This window comes from Xiphophorus maculatus, chromosome 6 (assembly GCF_002775205.1).
Source record: "Xiphophorus maculatus strain JP 163 A chromosome 6, X_maculatus-5.0-male, whole genome shotgun sequence".
NCBI classification, from domain to species: Eukaryota; Metazoa; Chordata; class Actinopteri; order Cyprinodontiformes; family Poeciliidae; genus Xiphophorus; species Xiphophorus maculatus.
Genome location: NC_036448.1, coordinates 24,543,923 through 24,555,984, shown reverse-complemented (window position 1 = coordinate 24,555,984; position 12,062 = coordinate 24,543,923). Strand labels below are relative to the sequence as shown.

Sequence of the window (12,062 nt, the reverse complement as noted above, 5' to 3'; positions counted from 1 at the left end):
TATTTTCACTTCCCAATATTTGAAATTTAAAAGTACCAGAATGTTTCGCTTAAATCTTACATGTTTTTTTTCTGACAGAGATGCAACATTCTTTACATCCTATTTCCAGCTCACTTGGTTGCTATGGTTACAGATGATGGAGCTTTCCTCTACATGGACAGTCAGAGATGAGACCTTCAGGTGTGGTTGGTCCATTAAACGGCAGGTTTTATTTTCACATTGGAAAAATCCACCAATTTGAGAATCGACTGTTTCACACGTCACAGTGAATTTACAGAAGCTAAAAGATTAAAGATTTAATGGACGTCACTGTTAGTTTCACTGGAGACACTGGATCTGATCAAAAAAAGATTTGTTTAGTTTTAAAACAGGGTCCAGTAAAAGAAGCTAGAAATTATTTCAAAACAGGAAGCAATCAAGAAGAAACTTACCCTGGACTCTGACTGTGTATTCAGCTGCAGTTTTGTCTTCTGATCCACTAACTATTTCCTTATAGTTTCTGCTCTCACTGTGTTGCATATTTCTTAAAAGCAAAGAGTAGTTTTGTTCAGAAAAAACAATTCTTTCTGTGTATTTGATGAAAGGCTCTCTGCCAGATCTGAATTTGAGGTTGATTACACCCTCAAGACAACATTTTTGTTTAGAAACAAAATGCTTTAATCTACATTTTACATTGTTCGTTGGTAAAAATCTACTCTTCACGTTCAATTTTTTTTTCTTTTTTTTAAATAAAAGAAATTGCAGATGTGTCTGTCAGCACAGACCATTCTATATGAATTCAATACTGCTTATATCAAATATTCTTTTAAAAGGAATTTATTTTTCCTTGTTAGGTGTATATTTACTTACTTTAATGTAAGTAAAGGGGAAATTTAATGAGGGGAAAAAGAGCTTTTTAGACTTTGCATGAATTTATTCTTTGTAAATGCATAGATGAATGTAAAATATTGACGTATCCTAAAAATGGGTTTCAGTGAAAAAGAAGAATAGTACATTGGACCAAATTAACAATTTAACTCAAGGTATTATTTATGTATTTAATTTTGAATGACTATTCATACAGATGAAGCAACAGTGGAAAAGCTTTTAGCTTCACTGTCACTAGATGTCAGTATTGAGCTTAATAATTTGAATAAATTATCTCAATGAAAATCTCACTTTTTTCACCAGTTCATTAGCACTTGAGCCACAGCGTATCACTTGTGACAAGTTGGGTCACAAGTGATAACCCTAATCCTAACCGTAGGAGACACAATAAGACATAATATACATTTTACCTTCAACTGAACCCAGCAGAGAAACAACAAGCAGGAGAAAGAGAACAACCATGGCTTCACATCGCTGGTCAAATGAGGAAATATTGTATTATTTTCTGTACTAAGTCACAGAAGTATTTCAAACATTTATTTTATTGAGAACATGACGCTAATTGAAATCAGCTCACATATGTATCTGCTATTAATTTAATCTGGAAAGACTCGCACAGAGAAAAGCAGCAGTTAGAAAGTTTTATTGACCCGAAGTTCTTTGGCGCTCGGACACCAGCAGCAGACGTGCTGAGAATCGCCTGAGCTGGATGATCGGCTCGGCGCGAAGCTCGGGGTAGTCTTCCCCCGGACACTGGTGGTGGAGTGGAGCCTGGAGAGGAAGGAGCCTGGAGGGAGTCTGGAGGATGCCCGGGAGGATGAGGGTGGAGGCGGGGAGGAGGTGGGTCGAAGCGCGGCTGAAGCAGGTGGATCCACCTTTTGAAGGAGCTCTTGCGTGGTGATTGGCTGGAGCGGAGCGACAGTCTGGTGCTGGTTGGCTGAGGCGGAGGCGGAGGCGTGGTAATTGATGCTGCCAGTAAACTGAAGAGTCTCCCAGCTTGAATTTACGTCTATAGACTTCATTACTGTATTAGGTCCATAGACTTATGTGCCCAAAGTCACATTATGATCTTTAAACTGTCACTGATACCAGTTATTCTACATTAATTGGATAAATTAGTTGCTAAAATAAAATGTTAAAATAACACAACACAACTCAAATAACTGCAACAGCATTACAGGGATCTAGACATTACATTTCATTTATGCAAATCAATTTATACAGCAATGCCAAAATGATGTATTATTATTATGCATCTGACAAAAGATGTAAAAAAGCTGCCTATTAACACAACTTTTAACACTGAGGAAAATAGAAATGCACACAATATAAAACATTTTTAAATATTTGATTCACCTGTAACTTTTCACATTTTTCATCTTCCAATGGATGAAGAAGTTATTAATTTTCATTGAAAAAGGTCATGCAGAGAGATAAGACCACATAGGACTTTTTGGTAAAATCTACTTGCCCTGTTTAGAGGTAATAGATAAATAAATAAAAACAGAAGGAATACTTTGAGGTAACTTTTCAGCAAAGCAGAGAGGACGACTGGGACTGAGGAGAAAATGGCTGCCACCATATATAGTGAGATTTTAGTCACAACCTGTGCTAAAGGGGTTACACTGGTTTGCAAAGCCATTACATTATCATGTGCACTTAATCCATGTGGGTCTAATACAAGGTATATTTGACCAGTTCCAGATAAGTTGTACTAGTGTAGATTTATTGAAAAAAAAATCACAATACTTTTTAAAGAACACTTGTGAATAAAAAAAAACAACATATTTTTACATCGATCATGATAACAGCATCAGAAAAGGGAAGACATTCAACACATTTTTAAAAAATACAATGTAATGAGAATTCAATCTGGAGAGACTCAGACGGAGATGAGAAGACAATTAGAAGAGTTTATTGACAAACAGAATTTAAAGTCTTTGGCGCTCGGGCCCCGGCTAGGGATAACGGTTATCGCAGCGTTAGCGATAGGCTTCAGATGAGCATCCCCGATGCTGTTAGGAACGTCATCCCCCAGGGCCCGGCACTGGTGGTGGAGGTTGAAGAAGGGTGCGGGCCTCAGGACCGGGCGAATGGAGGAGAAGGGGTGGTGGTGGGTTGAGCTCGGCTGGAGAGCGAAGGACACCATGGATGAAGGTCCTTATCAGCTGGGACTTGGACGGTGATTGGACGTGACGTGGCTTGGTCCGGCGTTGATAGGTCGACGATTGTGGGCAGGTCGCTTCAATTAACGGGTCCCGGTGGGGATAAAAGAGTCTTCCAGTTTGAATTTGCGCCTAGGCTTCATTACAAAATACCATGAATAATTAATATCTGCTCTTTCTCTCTCTGATATATAGTTGCTGTTTTTTAACAGCAAATAACTGATAGACAAGGACTTCATTCTTTATTAAGTGCAATGTCCATCAGGTGAAATCCTGTAACTTGATGAATATTAGTCTGAGACATTCTGCAATAAACTAAACCGACAGGGTAATATCTGACAACCTCTCATACCTGTACTGTTCAGTGTAACGGTTAGACAGTTCTTTTATGGTGATGCATGCAACTGCAGCACAGACAAGACAGACAAGATCAAGAACTAAACCTGAGAAAATCTTTAGGTACAATTAGATTTTTACCACTTAGGTAAAAATATACCTTTATACCTGAATAGTTCGATGAATATTATTTACATTTTCAGATCATTAACTTATTTCCAGAGAAACAGGAGGGGTTGTTTAAATCAGAAATTATGAAAATACACAAACAAAAGGCGTTATTCTACTCTTATCTTTGAAATTCTTGTCTTGTATGGCTGCTTATCAGTTAACACAAAATTCAGCAATAACATTTTATTCCTGCAGCAAATAATTTACTTAAAACATGTTTTTCTTTTTAGCGCCTCAACAAAAAATAGAACCTTTAGCAGCAACAAGTTTAGAATACAAAAATGTGCAAAAAAAACAAGTGTCACTTGTTTCAACACTTGAATTTCACAAACAGAAAAATAAAATATTAAAAGTTCAAGACAGCGCATTTTGGAGTTAACAATATTTTGATATGATAACAAAATAGACCAGATTTTTTACTGATATTCGTCATGATAATAACTGTAAATCTCTTAGCTCTAAAATCTTTACCTTTAAGTTTGTGAAGGATTGAAGAATTTCCCACATTTTACTGTTCCACCAGTAAATAGAAGTAAAATTAAATCTATAAAAACATTTAAAAGCTGGTTCACAGTGGCAGTTCATGATCATTTTTGGCACAGTTAAAACACAGTTATATACATTTTCCATTTTGATTTTATTTTTTGTCATCTGTTGGCTGCAGCAGGTTTTGAGTTGGACTTGGCAACTCTGTCAACTTGAGCATAAATTGTTTCAGGCTGCGGGTTTGTGGAGGTACTGGTGACATTGATTTGCACAGGACGACTATGAAGCTGCACCAGGGCATACGTTGATGTTGGAGAAGGAGATTCAGTAATTTCAGCAGGATTTGCATATTGGTTATTCTGTGAAATTTCCTATAAAGGATGACAAAGAGAAAAAAACACATCTTTATATCTTAATATTCTCTGGGTGGCATTTTGTGGAAACTCACTAAAATATGAACACAAAGATCAGAGTAAAGTTGAATTTGCTGCAAACTGTTTCTGTTAAAAATGTGTTTTTCTGCTCCTTTTAAGTCTAGATTATTTTTTATCTAAAAAAAATAGTTCTTTTGTAAATGTCTTGATTATTTTGACAAGCAAATAGGGAGAGTTTTTCTTTTAATAAAATAACACACTGCTTACCTGAGGAACTTCATACACTGTATTTGCGCTCCTCTTTCTTTTACCTGCAGGTCAGTCATAAAGAATAAAGTTCTGTAGTTTGAGGTGATTAAATTTACTTTAAAGTGACGCTTTAACCAAACTAACATCACATAATAATCAAAGTAATTTAAGTGTTAAATTGGAGATAACAGCAGAATTTCAATGATTTGGGGGTTTTGTTATCTTTTTTGCCAAAGTTAAAAGTCAATGTTTGAGAGGAAAATTGTTAGAAATTCAACATCATCACAGCATAACAACAGTAAATCACAACAGGCCTTTAAATTGTTCTTTCAAAGCACTGATGTCATTTTACAACAGATGTCTCTCAAAAACAGGTTTTGGTTCAACGCCTCAAAAATAAACTACCTGATCGATGTTGATGTACCACCTAACACTAAGCGCTCTCATCACTACAGCAAACTGAAAACATGTTATCTTGCCACCTATTTTCTTTCACAAAGGCAAATAAATCAGAACAGATTTTTCATCACCAATGTTTAAAAATGTTTTGCCACAGAATAATGGAAATAAAAGGAATATTCAATGAGAGTCCCAGCCCAACGTAAGGCAGAAGGACGGAAACTAAACCAGAGTTCACATTAAGGCTAAAACAATCTGTTGTTGTGGAAGCAACAGGTTGACAATAAAGACAAAGAACTTGGAAGGACAACGTCTCCCAGGGAATAAAAGTTTTTGTTTTGTTGTGTTGTCCATATTTATGTGACCTCTGATGGCAAATCACAACCTTATGTTGACAGACATGTTGAAAATATGCCAACAAAAATCACAGAATGGAACTAAAGATTATATAAGACTGACAGTCTAATCAATTTTTAAAATGTTTTGCCTTCCTGAACGAAACCATATACATTTACATCAGAGGAATAGATGGTGGTCAAAACTAAAACAGAAAACACATCAAACCAAATTCTGCTAGAATAATAATTTTGAATTTAAAGTTTTGTTACAATAATTCATTCTCCACTGTGAGGAAAATTCAAAGACTCTGTGTTAAACACAGAGTGTTTTTAAATCTCTCTGTAGAGTGCCAGTCTGCTAGGTGTCCAAGCTGCTGCTCTCAGACATTTCTCCTGATTTCCTTCTTCTTACTGGACAAATCCCACTAAACCATAAACACAATTCTTTAAAAGACTCATAGGATGATTCTACTTTCACTGGAATAGGAAAATAAAATTCAAACAAATAATCTTAGAAAGATATATTTGAAAATGTATACACCTAACATAATAATGTTCAAAAATCATAAGCAAATTTACTTGGTCTGTAAACTAAATATGCTTAAAATTTTAAAGAAAAGAAAAACTCATCCCATTTTGCAGGCAAAATCTATTCATCCATTAATATTATTACACATTTTGTTTGAATAATTAATTTTAGGTAAACACATACTCTGATTGTTATAACCCAATATTATTCATACCACTGGTAGATTTCAGGGTTTTTAAAAAAATTTTTTATTCAAACAGGAAGTTGTAAAAATGCCATGTTCAAAATAATTTATACCCTTCTCAAGAAAATAAAGTTTTTTCTATTGACAGCAATAAAAACATTCTTCAGACCTTTTAGCAGTTCTGCTGGTGATTAGCTCCAAGTCTTTGAGGTTGGAAGGGCATCACTATAATCTTTAACTAAATCCACAGATATAAGTTGAGATTCCAACACTTCAAAAAGTAAATATAACTTCCAGCCAGAACAAACATCATGTTCAAATGAAAAGATTAATTTAAACCTAAATCGGTCAAAGGGTTGAATCATTTTGTGTTTATCTCTAGGTTAATGTTCTTAGAGACAATAATCCGATTGTGGGAGAAAAATTAAGAGGTACTTACACATTATTATGAGCACAGAGCACATAATAGATACCACTACCAGCAGTAATGCTCCAAATGTTATCCCAACTATGGCGGCTGTGTTGAGGACTGTAGAAAGAGAGAAAATAGAAAAAACATCAGGAACACTTTGGTCAAGTTCACTTTCTGTTTTACAACTTTAATGCTAGGATGAAAAATCTTGTAAATGTCTGACAGTATAGATGAACAATAGTTGCTAAAATAAAAAATAAAATATATGACAACATGTAAAGAATGTAATATATTTATATACTGTATATATATATATATATATATATATATATATATATATATATATATATATATATATATATATATATATAGGCTATTTATCATTTTCACCAGTATGGATGTTAATACTGAAAGGCAGCATAAATATATAGCAAATTAAACTAGCTTTATATTTCTACACACTTTAACTTACTTAGTTTGGTACATTTTATACATATTACATGTGCTACATGTAATATATATAAAATTTAGAATGCCTATGTCTGTCATGAGCAATATGATTTACACAAGTGTTTATAATAAGGTAATTATTCTTGGGTAGCTTTGGGGGAGAACAGTTGTCTTGAGTAAAGCTATAGGTTTGATTCCAGCTGCCCCCTACACATGTGAATTTGCCCCTGAGCAAGGCACTGTAGCTTAATTTGACAGCTGATCTGTTTATAAATGTTTATGGGTTCAGCGTGGTGAATATAGATTGATATAGAAGTACATTTAGTGAATTATTAAATTTTAATTCACCATTTAATTTTTAAATGGTGAATTTCAGTCCATTCACCATTTAAAGAGAAAGTGTCCATAGATCAGTACAGCAGCACCGTGACGTGAATTGAATAATTCTGCTATTTTAATAAAAGTTTTCACACTTTCATCTGGTTTTTCAAAAATGTAAAATAAGAAGAAATTAAAAATAGTGACTGTTAAACAAGAGAAAACTCCTTAACACCTGTTAAATATGTCTATGTACAGATTGGTGCTCACAATGGTTACAGCTATAATGTGAAATGAAATACAATTATTGTACTGGTCCAGGTTAAGTGTCATAAAGTGGTGTGGTGAGGAGTTGGTGAGGCAGACGCAGCAGACCCAGGTTAACGTGCAAATGATGGATTTAATGATAAGTAATCCAGAAAATAAACAGTCCAAATAACATCAGGCAGCACTGATGAGTGGAAGCCAGGGCTCAACTCAGGTAGCAACTGGAACGACGGACTGAAGCACACATAGACAGACGCCACAATGAGACGAGGATCCGACACAGACACACAGGTGACACTAAATACACAGGTGGTAATCAGGGAATGAGAAACACCTGGGAGTATTCGAGGGGAGACAGGACAACGAAGAGACTCAAGGACACAGCAACTCGAAAGAAATACACAGGAAAAACACGGAACATGACATTAAGGCTGGTGTAAAATATTAGGGTTAAGCACAAACAGGGTTACAAAAATAAATAGAACTTAATTCAATTTCATCATGTGATTTAAAATAGATATTTGGTTATGGGCATAGATGTGTGTGTTTACTCATAATTATGATGAACTGCTTTATGTTTTACCATGTGAAACATCTACCTGCCCAGTACTTTAAGTTAAAAAGCTTCTGAATCTATTTCTTAAATCTTACCTGGTGGATTTTCACAGAGAGATGAAACATTCTTTACATCCTTTTCCCAGCTCACTTGGTTGCTATGGTTACAGATGATGGAGCTTTCCTTTACAAACACATTCAGAGATGAGACCTTCAGGTGTGTTTGGTCCACTAAACGGCAGGTTTTATTTTCACATTGAAAAGATCCACTAATTTGAGAATCCTTTATTCTACATGTTGCAGTGAAGTTACAGTAGCTGGGGTCACTGGGGGTCACTGTTAAATTCACTGGAGACACTGGATCTGAAGGAAAAAAGATTTGGTTGGTTATAAAATGGGGTCCTAGAAAAACATTTAGAAATGATTTTTAAAAACTAAGCAAATAAGAAGAAACTTACCTTGGACAATGACTGTGTATTCAGCTACAATTTTGTCTTTTAATCCACTTATTATTTCCTTATAGTTTCCAGTGTCACTGTGTTGCATATTTCTCAATAGCAAAGAGTAGTTTTCTTTAGAAAAAACTGTTCTTTCTACATAGAAGATGGCAGGCTGCCCACCAGATTTGAATTTTACAAGATTGTCAGTGGTGTTAAACTTCCAAATAAACTCATTTTCTCCTAAGTCAGTTGTCTTTGCTTCCAATAGAAGGTTCGATCCAGACTTCACAAACCGATTTTCAGCACCTGAAAGATAAAGTTTAGTTTTCCTTCAATAATGAAAACAAAATATATTGATCAGTCTCTGGAAAATCCTGACTGAACTTTTAACGCATCAGAGCACAGAGGAGGTTTGTAGCACTAGATGATGTAGAGTGCTACAAGTTCTGTATGTCAATCAGAATCAACACAGAAAGGATTCATCTAATTTCATTATTTACACGTCTTGTATGGATAATATGGTGAAAAACTATCATTATATTTGCATAGCTGTCTTATTATGCCTAATTTTATTTATATTTAATGTTTAATTATATACGCATAAGACAGAAAGCAGTTATATTTATTGAATGCAAGTTGTTTAGTGAGGATTTTTTTCCCATTAATTGTCCTAAAATCTCATCAATTTTTAAAAAAATAAATAGAATAATACCTCTTCTATCAGTGGGAATTTAATTTTTTTACTTTCTTGTCAGAGCATGAAAATCTTCTGTTATCACAAATCACAAACTTTCCCATCTTTGCTTTCCTTCTCAACAGAATTTTTTCCAGATCTAAAACCTTTCAGAGATCAAACCACCTGATTTGTCTCAAAAGTCACTTTAGACTGCCATGTGCTGGCAGGTATACAGTTGAGACACAAAACTATTTCCATTTTCAAATAATGTTCCAAGAGATGGTCTTCATTTGAGATGTTCTTTCATAACCTAATTCTGTTTAAATTTCTCTAGAACTTTATCCCTGTTGTGTTCTTTTGTCTTCATTATGTTGTTCACTGTTGTTTTCTAACAAACTTCTAAATAGTTAATAGAAAAGCTGCATTTATAATGAGATTGAATTGGAGACAACTGTTTGTTTTTTACAAGTTTCGATGCCTCTAATTTAAATTGGCTGAATTAAATTGATATAAAATTAAAAGGGGTTTAATACAAATGCACATCATACTTTTCTATTACTTGTTTACCACATAAAACATATTGAATTTTTGTTATAATGTGATGAAATGTGAAGACAATAAGGAGTGTGAGTACTTTAGCACAGTATCAGAGCAATGAGTGACATGTTGGTGGCATCTTTATCAGGATCCCTGTCACTAAACCAACACAGAGACAACTGTGTATAGAAATGCCCTTTAAATCCATTTAACTGCAGTAACTTAACTGTCAGTGTTAGGAGGGTGTCAAGTTTTGCACTTTAAATATCAGAGCCAAAAAAGATCTGCTTTGCTAAAGAACTTTCTCATCAGCTTTAACAGTTACACTAAATGTTGGAGCCTATTAAGTATTTCCATCCATCCATCAATTTTCTGTTCACCCTTCGTCCCTAATGGGGTCAGGAGGTGCTGCTGTCTATCTCCAGCTACGTTCCGGGCGAGAGGCGGGGTCACCCTGGACAGGTCGCCAGTCTGTCGCAGGGCAACACAGAGACATACAGGACAAAAAACCATCCACACACACTCCTAGGGAGAATTTAGAGAGACCAATTAACCTGACAGTCATGTTTTTGGACTGTGGGAGGAAGCCGGAGTACCCGGAGAGAACCCACGCATGCACAGGGAGAACATGCAAACTCCATGCAGAAAGACCCCGGCCGGGAATCGAACCCAGGACCTTCTTGCTGCAAGGCAACAGTGCTACCAACTGCACCACTGTGCACTGTGTAAGTATTTGACTGATTAATTATTTGCTACATGATCAATGTTATTATTGATCCAAAATTATGCTAATGATTACAGATGGAGGATGAGTCTTTATATTGTGTCAGGTTTAGGACCTTTTAGTCAGGTCAGCCTCTGCTGTGATGAAGGAGAAAATGCAGCTGCTGTGGTTGGTCTCATTGTTTGCACTGAAGAAATGAGAAGTGAAACAGTTTTTCTACCTCAAGATAATGTTTATATTTGGAATTTGTATGAAGTCCTCTCAGAGAATATTTCTGTTCTGTTAAATTACGTTTTATTTTAAACGGAAACTTCTCCGCTAGAGCTTTTTATTTTTAATCCTCTGAGAACCTGCTCCTCAAAAACTACTGACACTCTTTTGTTTCAGCTAATTATGATGCAAAAGTAGCCATGACAGAACTAAGTGTACTACTCATGTACTACTTCACACTATTATCAATTCATTTATTTATTATTTACACAGGGAAGAAACTAATTAAGATCAAAAGTTTGTCCTGGACTAAACACACAGCTGCACAAAAAAGACAAAAATTCACCATGAAATCTGTGAGGCAGCAAAGATCTCTGTATGAAACCCAACTCACTGATCTCAACCAGATCTATGAGGCTCCCTGTCAAAGCAGCGTCACAAACATCATCCACAACCAACACACTCCTGCTGTCCTGCTTTCAAACACTCCAACAGTCAGAAGAGAATATTGAAAAGCCTTTTTTATCCCAAGCTGTGAAACCAATAAACAAGCACATGTCAACCACCTCTTGCTTTCTTTTCGTCTTCTTGATCTCTCCACTGTGCCTCAGCATTTTAGAGACAGTTAAGCAAATTATACTTTAATTGTACTTGTCCTGTACTTCAGAGAGTACAAACAGATGCTTACTAAAACATTTCTAAACCTGCATAAGGACAATAATAAATCTAAATAAACTAAGCCAACACATTTAGAACATAAACTCCAAAAGTAGCGCTGAAAGTCTTTGCGTTGCGACACGATACTGCACCATCCTGCAGTCCTAAAGAAAACTATTAGACGTCAATACAAGCCCGCCAAAAATAACCAAACAGAAATTACATTATATTTTTCACAATAAACATATATCTTGACAGCTGAACTTTGCTTCAATAGTTTTTCTTCTAATATACTTTCTACAGCTCCACATTTTTGTCAATTTAAATGTTAGCTTGCCACAGCAAATGTTAAACACATTTTGTAATAAAAAACAAATTTTACCTTCAGCTGAATCCAGCAAGGAGATAAGAAAAAGTAGAACTACCACTGCCATGGCTTTGTGTCAACTCTGTAACATCCGGAAGTACAACGTCTATCAATGAGCCACAGTTTCCTCAATTCTAGGGGAAGGCGTTAAATAAAATTTCACACAGTTCCATTTCACATATCCAGTAAATGTCGTCTCATACCCCTCACTGTGCATAACACCCACACACACAGACAAAATGTCATAATTGGCTGTTTTGGCTTCTTTCTCCCAGTTTTAGTTTGTGAAGCTGATGTCATATCTACTTGTAAGTTTAGGCTTAAAACTTTACATTTGATAAAACTTTCAGT

General features: G+C 35.4%; 1 protein-coding gene across 1 annotated transcript; it reads right to left on the bottom strand.

Annotated features, from left to right (window-relative positions):
- Positions 1 to 3,791: 3,791 nt before the first annotated feature.
- LOC111608940 lies at positions 3,792 to 11,808 on the bottom strand. The gene is made up of 6 exons (XM_023335558.1): positions 11,727 to 11,808; positions 8,559 to 8,846; positions 8,197 to 8,463; positions 6,538 to 6,627; positions 4,667 to 4,710; positions 3,792 to 4,396 (listed from the first exon to the last, which is right to left on the bottom strand). The coding sequence occupies exons 1-6, from the start codon at positions 11,776 to 11,778 to the stop codon at positions 4,187 to 4,189; spliced, it is 951 nt and encodes a 316-aa protein (XP_023191326.1). The 5' UTR covers positions 11,779 to 11,808; the 3' UTR covers positions 3,792 to 4,186.
- Between the last annotated feature and the right edge of the window lie 254 nt (positions 11,809 to 12,062).

What these genes read in the sequence shown, in the direction of transcription:
- LOC111608940 (XM_023335558.1), bottom strand. Translation starts at nt 11,778, where the DNA reads ATGGCAGTGGTAGTTCTACTTTTTCTTATCTCCTTGCTGGATTCAGCT. An exon ending in ATACACAGTCATTGTCCAAG is followed by an intron (nt 8,464 to 8,558) that starts GTAAGTTTCTTC and finishes TTTTTCCTTCAG; the next exon opens with ATCCAGTGTCTCCAGTGAAT. An exon ending in CAGTGTATGAAGTTCCTCAG is followed by an intron (nt 4,397 to 4,666) that starts GTAAGCAGTGTG and finishes CATCCTTTATAG; the next exon opens with GAAATTTCACAGAATAACCA.